The sequence below is a fragment of the Octodon degus genome, unplaced genomic scaffold, assembly GCF_000260255.1.
Source record: "Octodon degus isolate 3935 unplaced genomic scaffold, OctDeg1.0 scaffold00131, whole genome shotgun sequence".
In the NCBI taxonomy this organism is placed as follows: domain Eukaryota; kingdom Metazoa; phylum Chordata; class Mammalia; order Rodentia; family Octodontidae; genus Octodon; species Octodon degus.
Window position 1 is genome coordinate 1,166,576 of NW_004524707.1, and position 27,745 is coordinate 1,194,320.

Genomic DNA, 27,745 nt, shown 5'->3' on the forward strand with positions numbered 1-27,745 from the left:
CTTCTCTCCCTGATTGCCACTTTTTAGCTGGGTCATTAAAAAATTATTCATCCGTAAGAGTGGAAAGGCAGAAACTGGAGAGGTGCTAGGAGATCTATGAGTAAATCTCAGGTTCTTGTTTTGTCTCAAGATGCCAAGCTAAGCCAGAGGTTCCCTGGAGGTGACTTGATGGCCTCTCTGTTAAACCACCCCAATGTGCACTCGTTCACATTTCAAAAGCACTTTATTACCAAAATGAATGAAAGGAGAATGACATTTAAATTAAATAAATTACACAAGCATCTCAAGAGACAAAGCTCCCAGTCCTCCCTGGGAATAAGATCATCATAGGTCAGTATCAGTAAGAACATTCAAAAGTATTGAAATTCTGGATTATTCTATTACCTTACCCCCTCCCTCCCTGCGTTGGTATTATCCAGAAAAGTGGTTTGTGTAATAGTTGTGTTCTTCCCAAAATACCTCCACAGAGCAGTTTTCTCCACCTCGCCCCAGGTGGGAGCATGGGGTGTGCTCATTGTCCTGGATGGCTCACAGATCCTTTCTGGAGCCCGGACTCTGGCCACCATGAATTAGCAGTCCCCTGCAGTTCTGGTGCTGGCCTGGGCATTCGTTAATGGTCACTTCATCAAGTCCCCATGGGATCCAGACCTTTGTTTCAAAGGAAGACTCTGACTTAGGCTGTCCTCGGGCTCTGTGACCTTCCTCCACCTCTGGGCCTGAGCTAGACTTTGAAGGAGGTGGAGCAGGGGCGGGTGGGTTGTCATTGGCTGAGGCTTTTTTCCTCTTGGAATTTGGCACTTCAAGTGCTGGGCACGGTGAATCCCAGATAACATTGTCTTCCGCCTTCCAAGTTTTGAGTCCCATTGGCAGCCGGGCGGCATAATGAACTCACTGAGAAGCAGCGCCTCTGGCCAAGAATTTGCGGGTGCTGGGCCAGCGCCCTCTCCTTTAACTCTAGGAAGACTTGCTAGCCGACCAGCTCACCAAACACACAGACATACAATGCAGGGCAGGCTGAAGTTAGGGACTGGGATTTCTTCCCAGGCTGGGCCAGCCCAACCTGCTGGGACATGGAACTTGGGAGAAACAGTGAAGAGTGGCCAGAAGATTTTGTGCACTTCCATGGAAGTTTTACAAAGCACTTGCACATGGAACCTACAACTGTGGGGCTCCTCTATATATCTATATGGAGTTTCCTCTGGATGTACCTCCCTACATAGGTAGAGAACTGAATTCCTACTTTTGTCTTTCCTAGAGGAACATAGACTGAGGTCTCGAGGTTAAGGACACCCTGTGGAGTAAGATCCATCTGGACCCTCCCTCACCACCTCTGGGTCCCCTGAGGAGTGCAGCTGATCCTGTGAGACCTCCTCCCTCAACTGCAGGTGGGTCCCCTCCTGACTTCAGGCTTCAGGTTGATAAAGGAGAATTAACATGATTGGCTCTTTGCCAAGTGAAGAAGGATAAGGCAGATATCCTGAAGGGAGGTATTTTCCCGATAGGCCTTGAGGTCAGGGCAGCTGGTAGGACCCAGGTCCCCCCAGTTTGGCCTGGATTGGCACTAGCACCCGTCTCCTTCCAAATCTCTGGTAAAAAGCCTTTGGGCAGAGGCACCAGTATCTGCTGCTACGTTGCCAGAGCATTCTGCCAGTTGCCTGCCTCCCTGTTTCTTGAGCTTCTATTTGGCCTCCAGTGGAAGGGAGCAGCCTCTCGGGGGAAGCGAATGGCGCTTCAAGAAGCCAAGGCAGCCCCTTGGTGGGCCATCCCTGGGGAGGTAGCTCTGCTGGTTGGAGGGGGCTGGTCGCTGCCAAGGCTGGAGTTTGAGTGCTGAGCAGCAGTGGCCATTGGAAGAGGAAGGGATGTTTCACCAAGACATAAACTCCTAGGTTTTGGAGATCAAGTGCATGTGGTACACAGCTGCCAGGTATGGAGTTGGAGGAATCTGGAGGGGACAAGCCTTGGGCTCCTGAGCTTATCTCTGTGTCCTGTGATCGCAGGACATCCTTTTCCACCAACCTGTGTAGGCCCCAGGACCCTTACAAAGCTTGTACACCAGATCAGTGCAGTTGTCCTTGTCCTGTCCTTGGTTCACTCTCGAAGTCCGGAAGTCAAAACATTCCTGGCCTGCCATGGGCAGGGCAAGGTGGGCAGCATGGAGTGGGCCGAGGCTTGGGCACTGCTGCTCTGAACTGAGGCTGGAGGAGGTGAGTTCCCTAGGCTCTCACCCAGGGAGGAGCAGGGGCAGTGGTGAGCTCTTCCCGCTGAGGGAGAAGGGGAAGGAGAAGGAGGAGAGAGAGCAGAGCCAGGCTTCTGGTGGCCACACTGTCCTCCCCTGTCACTCTTTGCAGTCCCTGGTGCCAGGTGCTCTGGAGGCAGCATGGGTAGCAGCCGGGCCTCACAGGGCGGTCAGGGTCTCTGTGTGGAACATGCTCCCGAACATCTCCTGCATGGGTCACAGGGAGGAATAGGGAGAGGGAGAGAAGGTATTAGATCTGTGGGGGCCAAAGGGACCATAGCCAAGAGGTGACACTGGCTAGAGCAAGGCACTGTGTGTGTGTGTGTGTGTGTGTGTGTGTGTGTGTGTGTGTGTGAAGAGGGGAGGCAAAGCCACACGAAGAGGGGCACTTATGTCATGATGATGGACGAAGGTGCTGGACCCACTCATCATGGCCTCTGGTGTCCTGAGTGACCTGTCGTTTGTCATGTGACCTTCCCTAGTGTTTCAGCTTCACTTTCTCTATTAGGTGAAATGAGGGTTGAGACTGGAGAAGCTGAGAATTTTTTCTCACTTTGATTAGCTAGCATTTCAGTGCTATCTAGACTTTATGGGAATGTGCTGGAGATTCCGAGAAGACATGGAAATCATTCGCCAGATCTCCGTGATCCTCACTCTATTTTCTACTGTCTCCACCTGCCATTGGCTCTCAGAGATGTCTTCAGAGATCCATGGAAGTCAAACCACAAAGAATACAAGTGACCCAGAGATGGGTGTTCTTTTCAATAGATTCAGAGACAGCTTTCTCTAAACTTTTACATTTTTGTAAATTCAGGAGGTTGGGGGTAATTCCCATGGGTCTGATGGGGCATAGGCTTTAGTGTATGTCTGCATCGCCTTTAGATTTTTTTTTTTGCGGAACCAGGGATTGAACTCAGGCCCTTGCGCTTGCCAGGGAAGCACTTATTCTACTGAGCCATCTCCCTGGCCCCTCGCCTTTAGTTTTTAAGAGCTGTGTACTTGTGAAAATATAATATACCCTAGAATTTCTGATAATAACATACCCCCAGGATCCATGTGATTCTACCAAGATAGAGCTCCCAAGGGCTGGGGTGGTGGGTACAACTGTGTCAGGTGAGGAACAGTCACTCTGTAAACACATGTTGAATGAATGAACGAGCACACGAATCCCCTGGCCTGATGAGCTTGTAAGGGATAAGCATTGCCCATGTTTCCCTGATTTTACAGATGACAACGATGGGGCCACAGGAGTGTTCTGCGGCTCTCCCAAGACCACAGGGCTAAGCAGAGCTGTGGCTCTCTAGCATTTGGTCCAGACCCTTCCTTTCCCAGGCTGCCTTGCAGGTGATGGGAAGAATGTCAGTCTGCTTTCAGAGAAAGATGAAGATGCAACGTACAAGACTGGCCTTCAAGATGCCTGTTGTAGCCAGGTGTGGGGGAGCACAGTGAATCCCTGTCCCAGAGAGGGTCCCCTTCCTTTCCCTCCCTCAGCTCCATCCCTCTGCTCACCTGCTCTAAGTCCCAGTAGCCCGGGCTGTGCTCCTCTGAGTCACACAGGGAAAGCTCGGTGTCTCCTGGGGCCTGGATGGAGGGAAGCAGGTGCAGATGAGCTCAGGGACCGCACCGCGTGGCTATAGGAAGAACGCGTGGTGGGCTCTGCGCTGGCACCGCGTGCCTGCATGTTTCATCCACTTGCCTCTCCCTCACCTGTCTCACCAAATAGAGCACTAAATAGAACCACGGGCAGGTGTGTGCCAGGCTGGCCCTTGCTAGCTGGGGGTGGGGCAGTCTTCCCCAGCTTTCAAGGGTGACTGACTAGTGACTGATTGTGGGCAGCTCCTTTTCTCTCTGCAAATCTGCAAAAGTGGGATCATCAGATTCACTTTGCTGGCTTTCTCCCTTACTGTACCACAGAAAAGGAGGTGTGCGTGCATGTGTGTACACATGTGTGTAATTTATACACACAGGAGTATAGACTCTGTTGGGTAAATTAGACTACATGTAGTGTAAATTACTTATAAGCATATAAGTAATACCTGATATGCAGAGAAACTATAACAACTAGACATTATTGGTGAGATAAGGGCAGTGAGGATTCATAAGAATCTTCCTGTTTGGTCTGTGAACTTGGTTCTCAAAGTAGGGGAGCCAGTCCCTCCCTACCCCCCAATTCGAGTTTCCCTCTAGGTGTGGAAGACGGGAGCCAAGACACGCCTGAGTCGTCCTGGGCACTCTCAGGGCTGGGAATAGATGGTGTCACCTTCATCAGGCTCTATGGTAAAGAGCAAATCGCTGCTGCTGGGCCAGAGCAGTCTCCTATGACCTGCAGAGGACAGGGGAGGATGGGGGCTGGGGCATAGAGTCTTGGGAGGGGAGGGCAGGGAGAGCTAGGCAGGATGAGCTGGGTGTGGGGATAGGAAGACTGGGGCAGAGATCCCAGTGCAATGGGATTTCTCTGACTCCTCAGCTTTCCAGAGGCCTCAAAGGACATGCACCATTGTTATTGGTGCCTCATTTGCATATCACTTACCGAGAACTAGTAAATCAGACACTGAGAAGCTGAGACAAAGCTCAGACAGCCTCTCCATCCATCACCAGCCAGAAATCCTCAAGCCCTGCTGAATTGTAACTGGAATGCTCTCTCTGCTCTCTCTCTCTCTCTCTCTCTCTCTCTCTCTCTCTCTCTCTCTGTCTGTCTTTCTGTCTGTCTGTCTCTGTCTTTCTCTGAGACAGGGTTTGCTATGTACTTCACGCTGGCCTTGAACTCACATAGCCCAGACTGGCCTTGGACTTCCAGAAATTTTCTGCCTCTGCCTCCCAAAGGCTGGGATTACAGGTGGGCACCACCACACCTGGCTAGGGCTTTCTAGAAAGAGAGCAGGAGGCTGTGGTTGAGAAATGCAGATGTAGGACATCATATGCAAGCCTTTGGGTGTTGGTTCAATCAGAAAGTTAATAGTAATAAAGGGTTTTAACAAATAATATATACATTACTTTCAGGTGACATAAAATATATAATTATTATTTAATCCTAAAAAAAACCAAGAAAGCTCTGTGAAGTAGGTAATGGTAGCTAATGCTATCTACAGATTAGGAAATTGAGATTCAGAAAAGTAAGGTGGCAGAACTAAACCCTCTCCCAGTGCCCCTCGAACTGGCTAGGGCAGTGCCTTTGAGCCCAAGTTTGCTTCGGGTGAGGATCCTACCTCTTGGGAGCTCTGCCCTGGGACTGCTTCTCTGGCATTTTCCTGGGCAAAGAGGACTGCATCGTGTATGCTGGGGAAGATGTGGTCACGTTGTACACACCCGTCCTCAAAGACCCCTCCATGGCTGATGTCATTGTACACCTGGGCTGGAAGGATGCAAGGTCAGGTTCAGAAAGAGAACAACAGTGGTAGATTGGTGCTAAGGGGTCGGGGCTGGGGGGACCAGAGGAGGGAAAAAGGAACAGAGAGAGGTCTGAGGTGCATCCTAGGGCTCTGACTGGGAGTTAGCATTGTAATATCAGCCCTGGACAGCAGAGGGCAGCATGAGTTTGAGTATGCTGAGCTTTCAACCCCGGCAGAAGGAAGTAGTTTGATTAGAGTTGGTACTCTGCATGACTCCAGAGGGAAAGGGAGAGGGCTCAGTGGAATAAGCGCTTCCCTGGGGCCTGAGTTCAACCCCCAGTCCCATTAAAAAAAAAAAAGTCCTCCATCTGCAAGGAGGCCTCCGCCCATTATATCTCCCAAGGCCCACGCGTTCCCTATTTACATAGATCTTTCCTGTGACTCTGGTGCATGCCCCTACTCTTACCAAATTCTAGAGTGGTTCCCTGAGGGAGTAATCATGGCCCCAACCGTCTGCAGTACGCCGAGTGTGTGCTCTTTAGGTGTGCTCGTGTGGTGTGTCCTGTGCACTTGCTGCACTTCCATACCCTGCACTTGGCCTCTGTGCAAATGTCGCCAATGCCCACTGCTCTGTGACCTTATGTGTGTAAGACTGCATCTCAGTGTCCCCTGGGGATACGGCGCATGCTCTGTGTTTACCTAGATTCACAGGCCTGACAGGGACAGGGGACCCAGCTTCACGGAGCCAACCCTCCACAGGTGGGCAGAAAAGTCATCTGGCTCAGGATACAGAGCAAATCAGTGATGGGGCAGATGACAACCTTGCTGTCCTTCCTCAGCTCCAGGGATCCTAACCCTGTTACTGAGACCTTCTAGGGTATTTATACAATCTTCTCAGTCTCTCTCTCTCTCTCTCTCTCTCTCTCTCTCTCTCTCTCTCTCTCTCCCTATCTTTTAGCACTGGGGGTTGAATCCAGGGTCTTTGCACTGAACTGCACTCATCCCTTCTTTTCTCATTTGAGACAGGGTCTCACTAAATTGCCCAGCTTGAGCTCAAACTTTATAGATTTTCCTGCCTCAGCTTCCCAGAGTGCTAGGATTACATGTGTACACCGCCACACTTGGCTCTGGCCAGTCTCTTTTGACTTGGATCTGAAGTTCTTACAACTAAGCAGCAGTTTGGAGGAGCATTAGGGTGCTGTCCTCTCTTATTCAGTCCCCACCAGCTTGTTCCACTGCACCTCCCTCTCCAGCCTTTCATGCCCCTCTGTGTCTGGCTTTTCTTACCGTGGATGTTTACCAAGAAGACCTTGACTCCGATCTTCCCATAGGTGGAGCTCAGCTGCAGGTGTTGGAGGGCATTGGGGGTGGGGAAGAAAAGGAAAAAATGTTCTGAGTGGGTCTCAAAAGTGACTCCCAAAATGCACTTCAGAGAGGAAGCCAAACAAGTAAGCATCTCTGAGAGGCTGGACTGCCAAAGACAAAAATAGCAGCTGAACATAGCACTTCTCTCTGGAGTGTTGGCTGAAGGCACTTGGAGAAAGTGGGACGGAAATGAGACTTGGCCAATGTGGCGGGCACTTAAAGCCACTGTGGCCCATCTCACAGTATCAGATCTTTTTGCTCAGTAACTTAGACTCTTAGCTTTACCTCTTTCCCAATTTTATGGCTTTGTGCAGAAGCTGCAGGAAAGGACAGAAGCTCAGAGAGCCCAGCCTTCTGCCAAGGCCAGAGCTCCAGGACAAGCCAGGGAAGCAGGCAGAGGCTCAGGGCTGGGCATAGGGCCTTCTCTGCCTCAGTGATGGCCACAGCAGCTCCATCAGAGCCCCTGCCCTCAGGTATGTGCAGTCACAGTGTCCTGAGCATTGGAGCACTGAGTTCAGTGCTCTTCTGTCCTGGGTTGGCCAGTGAGTGTGGAAAGAGCCACACAAGTGAGAGACTAACAGGACTCTGCAGAGGCCCTGTGTGTGGGCTCCTAGTAGCCTGAGAGGGTGCTTGGCATGGCTGTGCAGGGACTCACTGTCAGGACCCTGCTCAGCAGAGAGCATCTTGTCCTGCTCACATCAGGAGGCTGAAGGTCCAAGGCCTCCTGGGATAGGAGCGTGGAAGACGCAGGTGTGTACACCCTCACGTGGGGCCTCACCTTGGCCAGGGCTTTGATGCCCATCAGGTCCACAAAGCTGACACCACTCATGTCCAGAACGAGAGTGTGGAAGGTGACAAAGGGTGGGACACTGGCCAGAGTGTCAGTGGGCTCTCTAGGGGGCTCACACGGGGCAGCTGAGGTGTCCGGGCTGAAAGTGATGTAGGATATGCCGGCGCCGTTGGCCAGTGTCTGGTTGTTGTTGGGGTCGGTTGGGGTTGTGTTCTCAAAGTCTTGCTGTAGTTCCTGCAGGGAGACCGTCTGGGGGTGGCGGTCAGGGAGGGGACAGTCAGGGACCATGGAACTGAGGTGGACTTGGCTGTAGCTGAAGAACCGGCGGGAGGGAACAGGTTGAGGTATGACTCAGCTTGGAGGTGTGAACTCAGGTCCTGAAAAGTCCCCAGGAGAGCCCCCAACTCCCTTCCTGTGGCAGGGCCTGTGAACTTGGTCTCCCACACCGTAAAGAACAGAGGACCCTTCCACAAGGGCCTCAAAGTCTTGGCCCACCGTGCTCTGGGAGGAAGTTTCCTTGGGGACAGTGGTGCTCCCTTTTGCATTTATCTATGTCTGCTTCTCCCTACCTCTGACTTCCTCCCCAGCCTTGCTATTCGAGATTGGCCCACATCCTCAGAAGTTCACTGCTGTGTCCCTTCTGGGCTTGTTCGTGGGTCCCTGGGCAATGTCCTACCTTAGCCAGAACATGAGAGGGCAGTGGTTCCCCAGGGAGCTGTCAGCATCTCACTCAAGAAGAATATTGCCTGGCTGGGCTGCTTTGGGGCAGCACTCAGAGACTTGCTGTCTTTTTCACACTAAAGTTGGGGTGCTAGGGACAAGATCAGAATGGGTGGCCTCCTTCACCTTGGTTTTCATGAAGAGAGATTTCCTCTGCTGTGTGGGCATCATCCTTTTCTCCTGCTTGCGGAGGTGTTTTTGCTTGGCAAGTAGTACTTTCTGGGGGTCCATACCTGTCTGTGGGGGAGAGCCAGCAGCAGCCTTGATCTTAGCTCTTTGTGGGGCTGGTCTGCTTTGAGCCCAAGTCCCTTCCTGTTTCCATCTTCTGGCCATGCCCTCTCAAGCCTTTCTGGCCACCAAACTTGATCCTTACCTTGGCAATGACCTTTTGCCTGAAGATCTCTGAGTTGGCAAAGTAGAGAGGAGAACAGTAAGTGACGATCTTAATCCCCTCAGTGTCCTGGACCTGTGACATGGAGACTGAGCTCAGGTTGCAGAAATGTCTTTACTGTTTTTGCTGCGCATGGTGGTGTACACCTGTGATCCCAGAATTTGGGAGGCTGAGGCAGGAGGATCACAGTGAGTTCAAGGCCAGCCTAAAGTACATAATGAGATCTTGCCTCAAAACACAAAACACAAACAACAAAAAAGTCTTTACTTTTTTTTTTTTTTTAAAACATGTCTTACTGTGAGGGTAGTACAAAAGGAGGTAACAAACACATGGGTTACTTACCCTACTGTATGTCTTGGGGTTCACATAGATGTCAGTGTCCATGACCCGGGCCAGTGCATAGCCATTTCGACTAGATGTGGAGAAGAAGAAAACAGGAGGATGCCAATGGTGGGGGTTCTGGAAAGACGTGGGGTGGATCCAGGGCAAGACCTGCTCCCTGGGCTCGTGTTTGCCTTTCTGCACTGTAGCTCTCCTGGCAGCCTGTGGTTAGGGGGTGTCACCAGGTAGGTGACAGGCATGCCCTTGGTGTAGCTCGCTGACTGCTCAGGGAAGGTGTGGCACACAAGGTGACACATGTAAGTGGCCCTGAAGTCACCACTTCCTGATTCTAAATTCTCCACACTTGATCTTAGCCAAAAGGCCAAGAAGGGATTCTGAATTCTCAAGAAGAGGAGGAAAGGTGTCTCCAGTCTTTGGCGTCCTCCCCTCCTGGTCCAGCCCTACTCTGTGGTGCCCTTGGCCTTCACTAAGGGATCCTTTCTAGGACTAGCATGCATCTGTGCTCTGCCTGGTGTTTCCCTGGGGCGGGTCTCAGGGGGTCTGCGGTGCAGCTGGCACTTCTAAAAGGATGTTGGGTCCTACCCATCTGCTGTCCTCTCCTCTCTCTGTGTCCCCTGACTTTCAAGTCTGTGATGACCCCCCTAGGGGTCAGGATATAGGAATCCAGACAGTCCAGCAATCCTGTCTGGGTCAGGGTCTCCCCAGGCCTGGTAGCACCTCCAGTGCCAGGCTCCCAAGGTGGAAGGCACAGTGGATGGCCTAAGCTGGGGCCCCTTGGAGGCTGGCCTAGTGATTCCTCTGCTGAGCTTGGGGTAGGGGGAGACTGTTAACTTACAACTGGGTCTGGAAGACCACAACCAGGATGGAGAAGGCAACACCCACTGCCACACCATAGGGTAGGCTCAGGAAGAAGGAGGACAGGAAGCTCACCACCCAGACACACTGTGAGGAAAGAGATGTCAAGAGCAGGCTTGGGGAGAAAAACTGCCTCTCTCAGGAAGTCTTCCAGGGTTAAACAAGGTCACTCTCTGCTAGCACATTTTCAGACCTATCTTTTCCTTTATAGTGCAATTGTGCAATGATTTACATATTTGTGGTTTGGTTATACCTGCCTGTTTCCCTTAGATTGAGTGGCTGCCTGATCTCTCCCTCCCTCCCCCTCCCCCTCTCCTCTCCTTCCCTCCTTTCCTTTCCCTCCGTTCCATCCCTTCTCTTCCTTTCCCTCCCACTCCCTCCCCCCTCTTTCCTTCCCTTTTTCTCTCTCCTTTTCCTTGATGAGAATCTAGCCCAGGAGTCTACACATGCTGGGCAAGTGCTCCACACCCCTAGACCCTTGCCTGTTTTAAAGACAGAAACACCAGCCTGCGTAGGGAGGCACCCTGGGCATAACTGAACCATGCACCTTGAATCTGATATGCCAGGGTTCAGAGTTTGGTTCTCTTACTTGTGTGAGTGGTGGTTTCTTAATGTACAAACTTATCTCATGAAAGGACTAAAGAGTCAGGGAATGCAAGGGTTCAAGCCCTGTGATGAGACCAGTGGGTAGTGGGCGGCTGTGAGCTCTCTTTCTAACAGTAGGCTGTGTGTACATTGAGAATCCTCAGCCCTGAACTGACAGCTGGGGCAGGGGCCTGATTGCATGGGCTGCCCCCACAGGCCATTAGTGACCCTCAGATTCCTTTAAGGGAGTCAGTTGTCCAGATTCCTGTAGAGAATTTTTGTGAAGATCAAGGGAAAACACAAAACACTATGGAAATGTAAGGCACTATTGCCGGAGGAGGAGATGGTTGGGAAGGCAAGAGTTGATCCTTGGGACTTGCTGTTTCTTCCTTTCCCCATCCCAAGCTCACGTGGGGGGCCTCAGATGGAGCACTCACTTCTCTGGCTTTGAGGATTTGCTTTGGTGCACCAAAGGAGTGAGCCTCCCTGTCCCGGAAGGCAGGACAGCCCAGAGTGCTGAACCTGGAGACTCGGAGTTTCTATCCAGACTCCACATGCTTCCTGTGTGGCCTTGGATGATGTACTGAACCACCCCAGCTTTGATGTCATCATCTTTACAGGAGGTTATTAAATCCTCTCTTTAGTTATGGTGGGCCTTACGTGGACATAGTGCCGTATGAGCAGTATACAAGGCCTCTCTTACCAGTGCTCAGTGGGAGATGGAGTTGGTGCGTGTGACTAATCACACCCCAAGTCACGCTTGGGGGCTGTTTAGGGTTGCACGCTGCTGTCTCACTGCGATCTCGTCTAACCCTCAGAACCAGGCATGGTATGGCTATGGCTCTGCCCATTTACAGCTGCAGTGAGAGAAGCCTGGAGCAGAAGCCTGGCCTTACTCAAGACTCTGGTCCTCTGGCTTTCTCTACTCAACTTTCTCATAAAATGAATCTTTTTGCTGTTCTGGAGCTAGAAACCAAGGAAGTAATAATAGGGAAGTTTTAGCACAAATGTAAATCAATATTGTCTCAATTCGAAGTCTCTCTCAGGGTAAAGGCAAGATACCCATCCCACAGGGAGATTAAGGGACTTGCTATTGGTCACAGAGCCGGTGAATGGCTGAGTTAGGATTTGAACCCAGGATGCCTCTTGCAGACTCTGGACTCCAGGCCTCTAGACTATTCTAAGGAGGGCCCGGCCTTAGGCCAGTCTGTGGGGCTGGAGGAGGCACAGGGCCACAGATGGGTGCCTGGCGGCTGCCCAGTACCCACACAGTCCAGCTTGCTCTTCCTCCATAGGTAGTAGGGATCGGCGAGCTGCTTGAGGGAGTTCTTGAGGTTGACAGCTATCAGGGCTCCCAGCACAGCCTGGAGAAGCAGAGCATTGCTTGGTGTTACCTGGAGTAGCCCCTTCACCTGCCCTTCCCCCACAACCTGGCCCTGCAGCCTGGCAGGACAGAGCTGGAGCCCTGCAACATGCCCCCAAACCTCTCCACTCAAGCTGTGGATTTTGTCCCAGCTGCATCCTTGTACTTCCTCTCCCCTCATCCCTACTCAGCCCATGCATAAGGCCACGTGGCTGGGACCAGACATTGTGTCTGCGGGTCAGGCTCCGAGGCTAGAAGACCCAGAGTTGAGACCAGCCCCATTCTGTGAACTGTTTCACCAGCCTCAGTCTCTTTCACCTGTGAAACAGAGAGTAAAACCTTCCCCTGTCTACCTTACAGGCTATGACTGATGCTAAGGTTGATAATGACATTGCTTGGCCCCATGCTTGGGGATGGCTTGTCTTGGAGCCTCCCACTATCTTTGCTCCCTGGCTGGGCTCTTACCTTGGGGAGAGGGTACAGATAGGTCCCCAGGACCAGCATGGTGATCATCACCACCAGAGACACACATAGGCTGGCTACCTGTTCAGAAAAAGAGTTGGGAACAGGGGAAGGCTGGCTCTTGGTTGGTTCCCAAAAGATGCCTTTTGTGACCTGGAGATCAGGTTGGAAGGAGACTGGGAAGAGCTGGCCCGGGCTACAGTGCCTGGCTTCTCGGGACAGCTGTGAGCATCCCTGCGTGGCTCACCTGGGATCTTCCTCCAGCTGCATCCACAGCCAGAGTGACAGAGAGCGCACAGCAAATGACGTGGATTTTAAAGAAGGAGCCAAAGAAGTTGCTGCAGCCCAAGGCGATCATCTCCTGTGGGGAGAAGGACTGCTTGGGCAGGGAGCAGGGGTGAAACTAGTTGGCCATGCACGCTGGATCTTGGGTCTATGACTTCAGCATGATCCTGTGCTATAAGGTCACATGCTGCCAGTCAGGAGGAAGGCAGTCTGTTGGGGTGAGAGCCCCCACCCCTGGCGACTGCCTCATCTCAGATCAGAGCCCCAAGGTGCCTCTTGCACAGCTTGTGGCAGTGCCCCTCCTTCCTCCTCCCCCAAGGGTGGCCAAGCTACCTGGTTAGAATCTACATTGTAGCCATGCTTGCCAGCCAGGGTCCGGCCCATAGCCAGGTTGATGACGTAGCCCACAATGGCCAGGGAGAAGGCCGTGCCAATCATGTCCTTCCACTGTGAAACCACAGGCGACACCGGAGTGGGGAACCTGCCAAAGTGCCAGAAAGGAGGCAGGCCCAGGGATGTGAGGAAACAGAGGCAGCCAAAACTGTCCTCACCTTCAGAACCCCACAGGGCCCTGGTACAACCGAACTCATCCAGTCTTATGTGGAGCAGCCCCTGTAGGCAGGTACCACTGCTCCTGTTTCTTCAAGGCTTAGAGAACCTAACCTGTGCAGCGTAAGTGCTAGGGCCTTACTCATCCATGCCCGATTCTGCCTGGTCCCCAGTGTTGTGTCTACCCTCCCTTGCCTGTCCCTCCTCTGCAGATCAAGCTTTGTCTCTGTTTTCTGGGATCACAGCATGCTGCCTGGCTCAGTTTGGCTGATCCAAATAGCTTCCTTTCTGCCTGAATCAAAGGAGCCAGTGCATAACATCATGGAGAAGATACAACAAGGAGCCAACCAGAAAGGGTCGACTATCAAGGGCAGACAGACTTTTCATAACCAGCATGGGCTGGCTGTGTCGCTCTTCTTAGTAAGAGGCAAGAGTGATGATTTACATATTGTCAGTATACACTTTCTAATCCCCCTTCCCTTCCTCCTTCCCTCTCTCCCTTTCCTTTATTGTACTGGGGATTGAACTCAGGGCCTTCACACTGAGGTACATCTCCAGCCCTTTTAAGTTTTTTTTTTGAGATAAGGTCTCACAAGTCACTAAGTTGCTCAGGCTGGGCTCGAACTTGCAATCCTGTTTTATAGCCTCTGGTCAAGTGTCCTGGATTTTAGGGTTGTGCCTCCATGTCTGTCCTCCAGTGATCTCCATCTGAGGCCAGGCTTTGGTGGGGGCAGACTTTGGGCCACCTGGACTCACCCACGTTGAATCTGTCCCACGATCTGCATGTGATACTTTTGGGGCATCTTGCAGCTCCCAGAGATAGCTGTTGCCACCACCACCTGCAAATTCCAAATGCAGAATGGGGGTGGTCCCTAAGTTGGGCTCAAGGGGTCTCTCCCAAGTTTGTCTTCTGTGTGGGCCCCCCACTCTACTCTTCTGCACCTTGGGGCAGCTATGGGGAGGACAATATGAAGAGCAGGAAGAGCCACACACAGGGACATGGAATGGATTCTCTCATGACTTCCTGTCCCACTGGCTACCCGTGGAGAGGTCAGGGTGAGGGATGAGGGGGTCCCCGGCCCTGCCCAGAGTGGGGGTCCTCTCCTCACAGCCCCTCCATCCTGGCTCCAGGCAAGGTCCTTACCACAATCACCTCTGTGGGGATGGGGAAGCGGATCTTGTTCATGTATCGAGCGTTGAGCTCCTTCACCACCACCAGAACCAGCCCGCTGATGAGGGCGAAGACAAGTGAGGCAATGTTGGTGTGGGGGAGATTTTTGCAAATGTCGATGAATGTCTGGTGGAGAGAGCATCATGTTCACAGATCTTGCCCTTTCTTCCCACACAGCCCCACCCTGGGGTGCGTGAGCCAGGGAAGAGATGCCCATCAGTGCTAACGACGGAGGCATACGAAGGCCGTGAACAGTGTCTCACCTGCCACCACCCCCTCCCGAAGGCACCTCAGGAGCTGGGATAAGACTGCTTTCTCTGTTTCTCTATAAGAGCTCAGACTGAAAGTGGAAGGATGGAGATCAGATTTAAGGAAGGACTTCTCAGGCAGGGAGGGTTGAGGCACTGGAATAGGGAACCCATGGAGTACACCTCTCTTTTTTGGCAGAATTAACTGCAGTCTCAGCAAGCCCCAGAGAACATGTGTTTGACCCCTGCCTAATGGTGGAAAGCCCCCCTCAGAATCCTTTCTGAACAACAGTTCAGCCAGCCCTTGCTGAGGACATCTCAGAACAAGCAGCTTGCAGCTTCCTCAAATAGTTAACTCTGCTCCTGTGATAGCTCAGTGCCTGCCTCACTTGCAGGTGTGCCCCAGACTCACGAGGACGATGGACCCTGGGCCTGAGTAGGAGGGGACGGTGAGTCCGAAGATGTACTTGAGCACTGAGATCAGGATCTGCAGGCCGGCAGCCGTCATGAAGCCCCGGACAAAGGACTCAGAGAGGTAGATGGCCACGAAGCCGAACTGCATGAAGCCCAGACCCATCTGGAAGGGACAAGAGGGTGGATCAGGAGGGGCTATCTGCTCTACAACCTGCCTGACCCCAACCCCGGGCCTGGAGCCCCATGCAGTGTGGGACAGCAGTGGCTCTGGGGAAATGAGCCCTCTATGACCTTGTGGTGCTCTTCACTGTGCCCTATGTGCCTGCTACAAGACGTCAGTTTTTGGGGACATGGGCCTCTTTGTTAGTTCACCTCTCTTGCTTGTAAAGCAAGCCTGGCTGTCCCTCACTGCTTCCTGGCTTGGATAATGGCACCACTGTACACTTGGTTGCCTAACTAAAAACTTGGGAGTCACCTTCTCTGTCCATATCCAGCCTCATGCTCTGTAAAGCTTTTGGTAAAATGTCCCTTGTGTCTGCGTTTATCTTCCTCTCCACAGCCACTGCCCTGGTCTGGGCCCTCGTCACTTCTTCCTGAGTCTCTGCATGGTCCCTGCTGTTCCCCACATGGGTTCTAATCCACCTCCAGCCACTTTCTTTGCAGCCCAGTGATCCTTATAAACTGTCAGTTAATAATAATAATAATAATAAACTGTCAGTTAGACCCGAGGCCATTGTTTAGGGGGCACAACACAGAATTTTCTCTCTGTCCCCTGCCTCTGTTTCTGGTCTCTTCCTGCCCCTGTGCCACACTCCTTGCTGGTCAGACTCCTTGCTAGACTCTCTCCATGCTACTCTCCCCTGCTGGGATCACCCTTTGGCACCTGTGCACTCGGCTCCTGGTTAAATTCTACTCATCATGTCAGAGTTCAGACGTCACCCCCTCTTTGAAGTCTTCCTGGCAGTCTCTTCTTGTTTCCAACAGCCATTGTACATAGCTGTATTGTGCTACTTATCTCTACACTCACACATTTATCTGTGGACATGGCTACTTCCTCTGCTGGCTGGGAGCAACTTGTGAACTGGGCCTCTTTCTAACTTATCTTTGTGCTCTCAGACCTTAGCCCAGTTCTTGGCACAGAGAAACAACCAAATACACACACACACACACACAGACACACACACACACACACACACTGAATTAATGAAGGGTGTTCATCCCTGACACTGCTTCTTGAGCTTTTGTTCTATCATGCTGGGCTTCCCTTCCTAGAACTTAGGGACCCTTTTCTCTCCTCGGTAGCAGCTAAGGTTCTGTTGTGTGCCTGCCACAGGCTGGAGGGCCCCCCATGAATGCTGACAGAGAGTTGGGGCAGTGGAGAGAGGCTGTGGATCTTCCCAGGCAGTTTTAAGGTTCAGGCCAATTTCATCACTACCACTGGATTTAAATATGGTCTGCTAGATGCAGGGGAGAAGCTACTCCCAAAGTTTAAAGTCCTTTTGGGCCCAGGCTAGGGGGTGGGGAAGAGGGAGGAGGTAGATTTGACATCACATCAGAGGCTTTGAGGCAGGAGCAGGGTGTTTCTCTACCCTTCTGAGGCAGGGCCTTGGTGAGCCTGGGACATCCCCCTCACCTGGATGATGGCAGTCAGGCAGGCGAGCGTGGCTGACACGTGCAGTCTCTCTGTCTCCATGGCTGCAGTGTCTACATAGCTCTTATTGGTGGCATTGTTGAAGACCTGGAATTTTGACTCTGGGGCCAGCTGCAGACAGATGTTACCCACCAGGATGCTGATAACGGCAAAGGTACCTGTGGTGTCCCATGCAGCCAGCAGAAATCAGAGGTTGGGAGCATGCTCATGGAAACCAGCCAAAGGCCCAGGGACACGCCCCAGCCCCCAGGGGATGGGTTTCCTTATCAGCACCACCCCTCTCTGTACCACAACAGAACTGTCATTCACACTTGCCACCACCTACACTTGCTAAGTGCTCTTTCCACATCTGTCCAGATGCTCTCATTGGACATATGAATTCAGAACTATAAGCAAATCCTGTACCAGAAAGTGGCCCTGGTGACTGGGTCCTTTCTCTCCATTTCACTTAGCATTGGAGAGCTCCAAATGTCCTTGTAGTGGACTGATGGGACCAGCCTGGGAATTTAATGGTGCTTTCCTGCATTGATTTAGCCTGAGTAGTGTATGGTATGGTGTACTGTATTCTGTTAAGTCCTCTTCTCCTGCCAGGGAGGGAGCTAGAATAGGTCATGCTTCCTGACCTCACAGAGGCTCAGTGGTTTCCCAAAGGTCACTGAGGACAGTCAAGGTCACCAAGGACCTCCAAAGTCACTGAGGACCTAGTGCCAACACGGCTGATCATCTCTCTAGGACCTATCTACCCCAACTCTGGGAGAAAGCTGATGGCACCTGGGCCTTCGTCACCATGCCACTCATCCTCAGGGTCCAGATCATCCTGTCTGGAAAGGGGCATGGGCTTACCTGGCACCATCTGGTGTATACTTCCCAGGAAGAAATAGGTCAGGAGGGGGAAGAAGGAGGAGTAGAGGCCGTTGACTGCAGGGAGGTTGGCCAGCAGAGCAAATGCCATGCCTACAGATGAAGAAGAGAGTGAAGGCTCAGAGGACAGTTGGCTTATGGAGGTCACAGAGGGTTGAGGTAGGGGTAGGGAGAAGACTAGGAGGAAGCAGCAGGCCAGGCCTGATGTGAGGGGCTTCCCACCTTGTGGCACCTGGATGCATCCCCCACTGAGTCCGCCAAGCAGGTCCGGGAGAAGGTACTCCTTGATCTTATACTTGGGGAGCCAGGAGAGCACAGGAAGCAGCCCAAACACCACAGTTTTGATCTTGGTGGAGGAGCACCTGCAAGGAAGAGGGCAGGTTGGAGAGGTTGGTGACAGCCTGTCCACATATGCATTTGCAACCCACTTGGATCTCGGGCAGGATTCTGGGCTCCCACATTGTGCTGCCTGCCAGGTCCTGAGGAGAGCAGCAGGCACTCTCGAGAGAGAGCTCCCAAGTGCCCTGGCATGAGCTGGGGGCCTCACTGCAGGCTACTCGTCCAGGGAGTCCATAGGCTTGGCTCCGCAGTGCAGACTTCGCAGTGGCTCAACCTTTGAGGTTTGGAGTCTAACTTGAGCTTGATGGCCCTTCTCTAGGAAAGGCTTCTCTGAGCTCTTGTTTGAGTGCATGCAGGTCCAGGCACCCTGGTCTGGGCTCCTGCAGCTCTGCCAGCATCCTCTGCCGTACCGATTTGCCTTTCGTCTGTCTGTAGACAGCAAACCCTGCAATAGCAAGAAGTCTGCCTCTCTTGTTCATACTGTACACAGGGGCTATTGGACAGGCTGCTTAGTAAATACTTGTGGAATAAAAGAATGAATAAGTAATGGACTAGCTGGTACTGAAACTGAGGGGGCTGCCTACTGTCATTCCTTGACCTTTCCCCAAAAGGAAGGCTCTGTTGTCTCTCCTGGGGGGCAGCTCTGCTGACCCCTGTCCTTGCTTTGTGTGATGGCTCCATCCCAGAGTTCTTTGCTGGAGAATGCATCGCGGAGGAGGGAAGGATGGGAACCTGTTTTAAGCCACTGCAGGGTGGGAGAGTTGGTGCCTTCCTTGTTTGTTGAGCACCTTGAGGTCCTTTCATGGGAACTCCTGGGTGGCAGGAACAAGGGTGACAGCCGCTGGATTGATGACTGGAGGGGGTGGGGGCCTTAGCTTTTCTTCTCCCAGTTGAAGGTACTCAAATACTCAGGGCCCATCTGGTGACTCACCAGGCTGCCTGATTAGGCTTCCTTTCCTGTCCAGTACCAACTCCTGTTCTTTGCTCTTGCTCAACAATAGTTTACCTGACACTGGGTCCCCTGGATGTCACCCAAGACTGAAACCAACTTAGATAATGCTCTGCGTCCTGGAAAGTCCGGAAAGATTTTTCTGTCCTAACAAATACCCTTATGGAATGGCATCACCATCAGCCTCTGGCTGCCTGGTCTCCTCTAGGACTTGCAAGTGCCTCTCCCATCCCTGGGATGGTGGAGGGGGAGCTGGACTTGGTGAGTTGCTTAATCATCCCTGAAGTGTTGTTGTAGGAGAGAAGCAGGAGCTCTGTTAGGCTGTGCTCTTTGTGGCAGAGAAAACTAGATTTCATGAGTAAACAGCTGGCTGGGGAAAGCACAACTGCTCATTTGAGGGCTAGTATCTATCTGACCTGCCTTCCTTGCATTTCTGCCATATGCAGGGAAAACAATCTGAAATTGGAAAGAAGAGATGGAGGCAGATGCTGAACAATCACACAGGGCCCTCAGAGACGCCGCAGTGCAGGGAGGGGTCAGCTTTCCAGGCATTCATTCACTGACAGGTATTTATCAGAGCACCTTCTGCATCCCAGGCCCTGATCAGGTCTTGTATCTGCATCGTGGGAATTGTTAGCTTCCTGCCTCCATTTGTATTTCAAGTCATCCTCATCTTTTAGGACCACGGCTGACCTCCGCATTGCTCCAGCACAGAGGCAGCCTCACCTTGAACTCTTTGGGCACAAAGCTGGCTAAGTCCACCCATCAGAGGAGCACGGCTGTGGGCACAGGCACCCAGAGTCGGGGCACTCAAGGCCTCAGCTATAACTGGGCAGAGATGGAGCCTCCCAAGAGAAGCAGGGTTGGGCTGGGGCTTTTGGTAAAACTCAAGTGGATGATTGGCCTGAACTGAACCAGTTCCACCTGCACCTCCACTTCAACCACTGCCAGCAACCTCAATCCAGGTAACTGAATCAGCTCTTACCCGAGGGGAGTGAGTATGTACCAGCCAGCTTACAGCTGGGCCTGGGTGACAGTTGGCCAAGTGGGAAGGGGCTGCGTGGCCTCGAGCCCTCAGGGTATGGATCCCATTGCCTTGTACAACCCTCAGTGTTGGCAGGTGACAATGCCCACAGACATGCCGGGGATATGAAGGCAGGAAGAGCCTGGAGGTAAGACGGACCTTCAGATAGGTGGATCCCCTTTAGGAGAGCTCTGGGATTTAGGGCCTCCTGTAGGAATTCTCTGAACCAGGTGGAAGAAGGACTATTGGGCCCGAATGAGGAGAAAAGGCATGGGGAAGTGGAGGCTTCAGGTATTTTTGTGTAAACAGGGCACCAGGCTCCAGTGCCTTGTAGCCTCCATCCTACAGCTTGTCCACCTGGAGCTCCTAGAAAGACTTGAGAGAGTCTTAGGCACAGAGGGTCTAGGGGTGAGGGGTGCCCTACACCCTTCTGAGACTATAGATGCTTCTGGTTCCTCCTCTCCATCCTTGCTGGGGCTCTCAGAGAAGATGAGCTTGTAGGCGCTTACATTGAGCATTTGAAGCCACCCTGCTGAGGGTCCTTAAGCTCCATTGTAGGAATTCTGGTGCAGGAGCAATGTCCTGGAGCAGGAGGACTGCGGTCAGGAAAGGAAGAAAGAAAGGCTAGGCGTTGGGCCACATTACCTGAAGGCATGGCGAAGTTTCGCTCCCACTGGGTAAGTCCGATCCTTCTTCTCAAACTCCTCATCGAAGAGGGTGAGAGAGTACGCGGCTCTGTCTACCACGTAGCGGGGCCTGGGCTGGCTCATGTCTGCAGTATTTATAAGCTTTGGGAGGAGCAGAGAGAGGGAGGGTGAAGGGCATCCCTCTCCACACAGCCAGGGCCTTCTTTCTCTGCTCCTTGCTGCAGCAGTTTTATGCTGCCCTTCCCCGCCCAGTGCAGCAAGTTGCCTCCCTTCCCTGCACCAGGTCAATTCTTCTGGTGGCCTTCCTTCCCGGGCACTGGTGACACACACCCTCACAGGGGCTGTTTTGCTTGGCACCAGCATGAGGCTGGCACTGCACACCTGTGACATCACTCACCCCCGCCAACCACCAGGTGAAGAGCAGGTGGGAGTACTGGGGCCAAGGTCACAGCTGGATTCAGTATGTTGAGCCTGCTCCTTCCTGGGAGGAGCCTCCCCCCACACTGTCTTTCCCTAGACCTCAGTTTCCCTGGCAGAAAGACTCCTTCTGTTCAGCCAGTAGGTTTGGAACAAACAGAAAAAACAACCTTTAGGGAGGCCAAGGGGTGGCTGAGGGGACCCCAAGAAGACCTTTTCTGGATAGGATACCTTGGACCTCACCCACAGGTTTCACTGGGAGGGACAATGGCATGTCTGGAGAAGTCAACATGGTCCACTGCTGGCTGTCTCTCCCACAGCTTCCGGTGCCTATCCTGTCCCCCACCCTTGTGTACTGCTGGTTCTTTCCTCCTTGCTGTTTGCGCAACCTACTGATGTCCTGGGAGATGAGTTGGGCAGAGCTGGCCGCAAGGGCCCTAGAGACCCTTTTCTCCTTTATCTCTGGGATCCTTTCCCTCTCCCCTTCTTTCCAGGGCAGGAGAAGCTGCTAGAGGGATGTAGGAATAAGAAGGGGCGAGGGGGGAAGCCTAGAGGGAGGACTTATATTCAAAGTTGGGAAGTTCAGGGTGTCTGCAGCCAGTTTGGGGTGTGATGAACATAGGCAACTCACAGGGAAGTGGGCTGCCCTTGACTAGGGAAGGTCATCAGAAGGGAGTGGGCTGGATACTGTTTGTGGAAGAGGACCCTGGGAAGAGGTAGAAAGGCTATTCACTAAGGGTCCAGAAGGTGCTTCTAGCCTGGCTCTACTGGAGAGGTGGAAAGGGTGACCTTGCCTTTCCAGCTCTCTGATTCCTCATCAGCAGGGAGGGTAGCTTCTCTATTTCACAGGGTTGTTGAGAAGATCAGAGGAGTTGAGGATTAAGAAAGGATTAAGTAGAGTGTAAGGGTGGTGCAGATGTGGGTTCCTGCCATTACCGAGCCTGTGCTCCAGTTGATGATGGCTGGGTTGATGTATCCCATTCACTAGGTCTCAGGGCTGAGCCCATTTGGGAACTGTGTCCAGGCAAGTTGGATTTTTGGCAAAACTCTATGCATGACACCCAACTCAAGCAAGACAGTGGATGAACCTCCCTCCAGTGCCCTTGCCTGGGCCTTAGTCCTCAACAACGCTTGTCAAGTGAATCAGCATTTTAGAGGAGTAGACAGAGGCAGCAGTGAATGGCATGTGGGACCTTTCAGAGGGAGAAATGCAGAGTGGCATCAGAAAAACAGCAAAGCTTGGGAGCCAGAATGACCTGTGCTCAAGATCCAGTTTGTTCATCAGTAAATGGGGATAACAACAGTCCCTGGCAGTGGCTGAGAAGCTTCAATGAGATGAGTGAATGGTAACGGCAATGATTACTATTATTAAGATGGGAGGTGTTTCTTCCTCATGGGAGAGATTGTTCTCTGGCTTCTAATCCTTCACCTTCCCTGAGCAAGGGCGGCCTTGCTCTCCTTGGCCTCCCTTTCTGGGGCCTGGTGGATTTCTTAGCACATTCTTTGGGGAGGAGTTCAGAGCTCTATACCTGGGCTTTAGGGAGAGACTTGTGGTTCAGGGAATGTGTCCCAGGCCACCAAACAGACCTCTTGCAAAGAAACAGCCCAACTTTTTCAGCAGTGTAAATCAGAAAAGAGTGCTTAGGAAAAAGGGGCGAGGACAGGAATGCTTATGTCCCTGGCACCCAGCCTGCAATGACTCTGAATCTTCTTCCTAAGATGCTTCCGAATACTTGAAGTGCTAGTTGTGCGTTGGGGGTGCTATTAACATCTGATCCTGCCAAATTCTACTACCCTAACTCCCCCTACCAATGTCCCCATTTCCTCAGTAGTACCTTTGTCACTGTCATGGTCACTTCTTTACCACGAGACCCTGCCCTTTCCCTCCTGCCTCAGCCTCTACATTCATCATTCATCAAACCTTACTGCTCTTTCTTATCCTGCTACCTATCTCCTCCCACCCTCCCTCTTTCCTTCGTTCCTGCTCACTCATTTCTAGGAGGATCCATCAAGCCCCACAGCCTTATTTTGACACTTTTGAATTTTCATCCTCTGGCCTTGTTTAGGTGAACTCAGTAGGCTTGTTGGCTGGGTCTGTTCAGCAACCCTGGCAAGCTTGGGCGTCTGCTCATACTTTCCTCCTTACCTTGGTGCCTTGACTCATTTTGCCTTTCTAGACCTGCCCATCCTTAAGACTTGCTTCTGTTCTTCCTTCTCCTCTCTCCTTCCCTCTCTCCATCTGTGAAGCCTTTCCTCATCATCCTAGCACAGAGGGACTCATCTTTTCCTAAGACCTCCTTCACAGGCTCCTGTCCAGCCTGTGCCCTGGGCATTCCTGACCACCCTTCCAGGGAGGGGAGGAGGAAAGGGGTGTGGGTGGCAGAATTGCTTCAGAGAGGGAACAGGTGGGTGACTCAGGACTGCCCCTGCCCTTCTGGGTAGCTCCCCTACCTCTGGGGCCCGGATGTTAGGAAGTCCCCCCAGTGACACAGGCCAGCAGGGGAAGAGCTCCCTGGCTGTAGTGCAACATGACATGTATCCTTTCCTGCATTGTCTTCCTGTTCCCCCGTTAAATGCCGTGTGCTGGGAAGTTAAATGCCGTGTAGCTGGGAAAGGCGTTGGGAGCTTTCACAATCCTCCAGTGGGCACCACACACGGAAAACAGCAGCCAGCTGGAGTCTAGAAGTTTTCCCTGGAATGGAACTTGGCCACACAAGCCCAGTTCTCTCTTGTGGTTAAGGAAATTAAGTCTCGAAGGTCGTCTGAGCAGGCTTTGATCCCCATCAAGTGCTCTTGTGAGCAGGGGCTTTAGACCCCATGGGAGAACAGCACTGACCTCTGCTCCTGGGGCTGTCCCCTGAGGGGCATCAGAGTCTCCTTTCAGACCATGCTGGTGACCTTGTCTTCTAACCAATGAGACAAAATTTCTGGGTTCTGATTCTTTTCTTTTTTTGGGGGGGGGGCTGGGATTGAAAGCAGGGTTTCTGAACTGAGTTCTATCCTCAGTCTTTTTCACTTTGATACGGTATGTCGCTAAGTTGCTAACCGCCCAGGTCTCCCAGAGTGCTGGGATAATAGGCATGCACCACTGTACCCGAAATTGAATCTTCTTTTGAGCACTTTGTGCTGGGACCTGCCTCCCATCCTGGCTTCAAGTGACCTAAGTTGCAAATCTGCAGGCTCAGGAGCTCCCCCAGCTTCTGCCTGGTGAGGCAGCACTCTTGCTTCCTAATTCCAAGGAGAGGGCTTGAGGTCAGGTAGGGTGCAGCAGTCGAGGTCACCCTTATTCCTATCCAATTCTTTAGGTCTTTGGACTGTGGAGAAAAGGGGGATAGGGCAGTGGAAAGGGTGAGCAGTGTTCTGGGTAGGGCCTGCCCCTTACAGATGGGTTTTAAGGTTCTCTGGGATCTAAGGAGGAGCAGGCGCCTCACTTGCTGGATGAGGGGTGAGGATGTGGAAGAGGAAGCAAGGCAGGAGAGAAGTAGAAGGAACATAAGGGTTTGATCCCTAGTTAAACACATAGCCCTGCAGGGTGATGTCAGCATCGGCCACGGGTTCCACTGCCCTGTGTGTATCTAGGGGCCTCTCCTCCTCTGTCCCCACACTGGATCAGGATCAGCAATAAGAGCAGGTGCTGTGTGGCAATAATGAGGGACAGAAAGTTGACTCTGCCCCTCCCCCACCATGCAGGGAAGGAGAGGCAGGTTGGAGGAGCTGCGGAGACCGAGAGGGGCTGTGTGGCTTCAGGGGACAGAGGGAGCCAGGGAAGAGCAGAGGTAGGAGGTTGGGTACTCAGACAGCTCCTAAGCTTGGGAGGGCAGGGAGGTCAATCTGGGGTTGGGGAACAAGGGTCTTGTGGAGTGAGAGGATTCAGTGGGCCTCCTTTAGGATGAACTCATGCAAAAAACCCCTGAAAAACCTCATGGGGCCCTAGGCTGTCCCCACCTCAGCACACTGGGCTGAGGTGGACTCCATGCCTGGCTGCAGTGCGTACGCCATCACTGCCACCACCGGGGGGTTCTCTTTCCTGCTCCGCAGTCCACTCTGCCTCCCTAGCCCTGCTTTCTTTATCTGCTCTTACCCCCCAGCCCCAGGCCCTGTGCCCTCTAGATGTTACCAAGACTAGAAGAAGGAAAGCAGAAAATCTCTTCAGCAGAGGACAAGGACATCTGGGAGCAGGGCCCAGGAGCCCAAGCATGGCTTCAGTCAGGACTGGAGGCAACCCTGTCACTGCACCCTAGCCTGGCTTCCTGCTCCAGTATCCCTCCTCATGTGCTCACATGTTAGGGGTGGAGATTCTCAGATGCACCTGTGCCAGGTACAGGAGCAGCCCCAGCTCAGCCAAGCCACCTTGGTGTCCTTATTGTGGGCTCCTGTCTGGCCAGTCACTGTGTTCTGAGGAAGGAAAGGTCACTTGGAGGTTTTCTCTCTGTTCCAGTTGCTGGTAGCCTCTGCCTTGTCCAGGTCTGGATCCCAAGGGAAGGGCACTTCTGTCTGACCAGGGTGGAGTGGGATAGGGCAGTGTCCTTAACAGGAGGAGGGAGGCTACAGAGAACCATTGGCCCCCTCCCCTCAAGGCATCTTTAGATACTTTGTTCTTTCTGTTATCTTCATGGTTCTTGGGTGAACCATGGCTGGTTCTTACCCCAGCCTCATTTCCTTCTCAGTGGTGTGAGGAAAATACAAGATGTCCTGGACCATGTCTCAGGTAGGGGTGAAGGCCCCTGCTGTGACCCCTAAACTCTCCCTCTCCCTCTGCTGTCCCTGAAAGAACAGGTGCTGAGAGAATGAAGTGAGCCACAGTCCAAGGGATGCAGAGTTATAGCTAATCTCCACGGTGGGGCCTGAGCAAGGTCAGGTGGCCCCTGGAACTGACACCTTGGTTGACTTGGAGATGTCTCTAGGGAGACAGAGGCTAGTATCACTCCAAAGTAGGGGCCTGGACCAGAGGACCTGTGAAGGCCTGAGTATCTAGATGAAGCCCAGGGTGGCATATGGTGAGTTCCGCGTAAGGAGCCGCTGTGTCTCCAAGCACTGACCCTTTACCCTCTGGAGGTTGGACTGTGTTGAACTGGTCCCCTGTCCCCAGTGAACTGACTCCTGTTGTTCAGTGTAGTTTAAATCACCTTCCTATGTACTGACTATGAGCCTATTTCTTGGAAGACTGCGAGCAGTAAGGGATTTAAAAAAGTCCCTCTCAACCAGGTGTGGTGGCACATCCTTGTAATCCCAGCACTTGGGGGTGGAGGACTGAGACATGGTGACTACAAGTTTGAGCCCTATCTGGGACACTTAGTGACTCAGTGAGACCCTGTTTCAAAATAAAAATAGAAGAAGCTCAGTGTGAAAAGCCCAGTGCCAAAGAAGAGGTGAAAAGCCCACCTGTGCCCCTTGGATTTCATACATATGGGCCTCAGAGCTGCAGAGCAGATCATGGGCAGTGCTGGGGAGAGCCATGGTAGGAGGAGGCCTTGCATGTGCCAGGCTCCATGCTGCCCAGGCAGCTCTTGTCAGGTTCTGAATGCCAGGGCCAGTGTGAAAGCTTGTGGGAGAGGATGGGGCTCTGGAGAAGGCTATCTTTGAGGGTGAAGGCACTCAGGGGGACAGCCCTCTCTTATTCTCCCTGTGGGGGGGGGCTATGTCACACCAAGGAGCATACCCTTGAAGCTGGTGCTTAGAGCTAGTGGGTCCACATTCAAGAGAGGGGTTGGCATTAGGATGACAAAGGATTTGCTTGGCCTGAGTGGGGGACCCTAAGAATGGAAATCATACCACTATCAGGTGGTGACTTGGGACCCCAGAGCTGCTAGACGAGGAATTTGGAAGAAAGAACCTGTGCGGCTGGCTTGTCATCCACTCCAGAGAAACTGGATGTCACTGAGTGTGACTCAGGGCTTCAGCCTGATTTTCAAACCTTCATAGGTCTCCTAGTCCAAGTGAGACCAGCCCTAGCCTCCTTGGAGACGTTAGCAGTCTAACCCTAAAGAAGCATTTGCCTGGGAGCTAAGCCCTGAAGGCCTACTCTCTTATGCCCTCCCTACAAGGGACCTACTCCTACCTGAAGGAGCTGGTCCCCTGGTCACCCTCTCCTTGTTTTCCTTTCCTTCCACTTTTTCCAGCTTCTCAGGGTTATTGGGGACAAATAGGATTCCTTGGTCTGTGCTAAGTGCCTGAGCTGAATGAGTGACAGAGGACATCTGGGAGGGCAGGAGGAGGGGACAGCCACACAGAGGAGGTTGGAGTGCCAAGCATGAAGGGCTCTCTCCTTCCCAGACTTGAAAAGAAAAGGAGAGGCACAGCCAGCTTCTTCAAAGGCTGGCCCTCTGGGGAAAGCCCCACAGTCCCCTCCCCAGGAGGCTTGCCTGGGCAGGTGGCTCTTTGGCTCCCTCTGTGTGGGGGTCTGTGGGCTTCCTCCACAACAGCTCTGACCTTTCACTCCCTCAGCCAAAGTTAGCCTCAAAGTGAGGTCTTTCACGGAAGCGGGGTCCTCACAGGCTTCTCAGAGGTGAAGACCTGGGGGCTGCTCCCGGACTTGGGACCAGTGTGTCCTTCCCACTTTACTCAGCTGGGCAAGCAGTCCACCCCATGCCCAGGTGGTCCTGTCATCTGTCTCCCAGGTGACCCCCTCTGGTGGGGTGGGCTGGGCCAGCGGGGTGGGGCTTACCGGTGGGTGAGCAGAGCGCCTGGGCAGGGCTGCAGGTGTGTCTGGGCAGCGGGCAGCCAAAAGGTGTTCTGAGGTGTGTGAAAGGGCT

General features: G+C 52.7%; 1 protein-coding gene across 3 annotated transcripts; it reads right to left on the bottom strand.

Annotated features, from left to right (window-relative positions):
• Positions 1–27,745, bottom strand: Slc26a9 (solute carrier family 26 member 9). Of its 3 annotated transcripts, XM_023701226.1 has the most exons (22): positions 27,658–27,715; positions 25,274–25,388; positions 20,575–20,717; positions 17,840–17,979; positions 17,600–17,710; positions 16,739–16,914; positions 15,104–15,268; positions 14,417–14,569; positions 14,029–14,111; positions 13,057–13,204; positions 12,686–12,799; positions 12,442–12,519; positions 11,882–11,977; positions 10,009–10,115; positions 9,174–9,243; positions 8,814–8,906; positions 8,567–8,677; positions 7,709–7,969; positions 6,853–6,907; positions 5,443–5,588; positions 3,746–3,817; positions 1–2,443 (listed from the first exon to the last, which is right to left on the bottom strand). In XM_023701226.1, the coding sequence occupies exons 3-22, from the start codon at positions 20,697–20,699 to the stop codon at positions 2,396–2,398; spliced, it is 2,352 nt and encodes a 783-aa protein (XP_023556994.1). In that variant the 5' UTR covers positions 20,700–20,717; positions 25,274–25,388; positions 27,658–27,715; the 3' UTR covers positions 1–2,395. The 3 variants fall into 3 exon arrangements, with proteins under 3 accessions (XP_023556994.1, XP_004641188.1, XP_023556995.1); XM_004641131.2 differs by lacking the exon at positions 25,274–25,388 and having other exon boundaries at positions 27,658–27,745; XM_023701227.1 differs by lacking the exon at positions 25,274–25,388 and having other exon boundaries at positions 14,426–14,569; positions 27,658–27,734.

Excerpts from the sequence above, each read along its gene's own strand:
- Slc26a9 (XM_004641131.2), bottom strand. The coding sequence starts at position 20,699 with ATGAGCCAGCCCAGGCCCCGCTACGTGGTAGACAGAGCCGCGTACTCT. Across the intron at positions 12,800-13,056 it reads ACAATGTAGATTCTAACCAG|GAGATGATCGCCTTGGGCTG; the intron begins GTAGCTTGGCCA and ends TTCTCCCCACAG. Across the intron at positions 8,678-8,813 it reads GGCAAAAGGTCATTGCCAAG|ACAGGTATGGACCCCCAGAA; the intron begins GTAAGGATCAAG and ends TCTCCCCCACAG.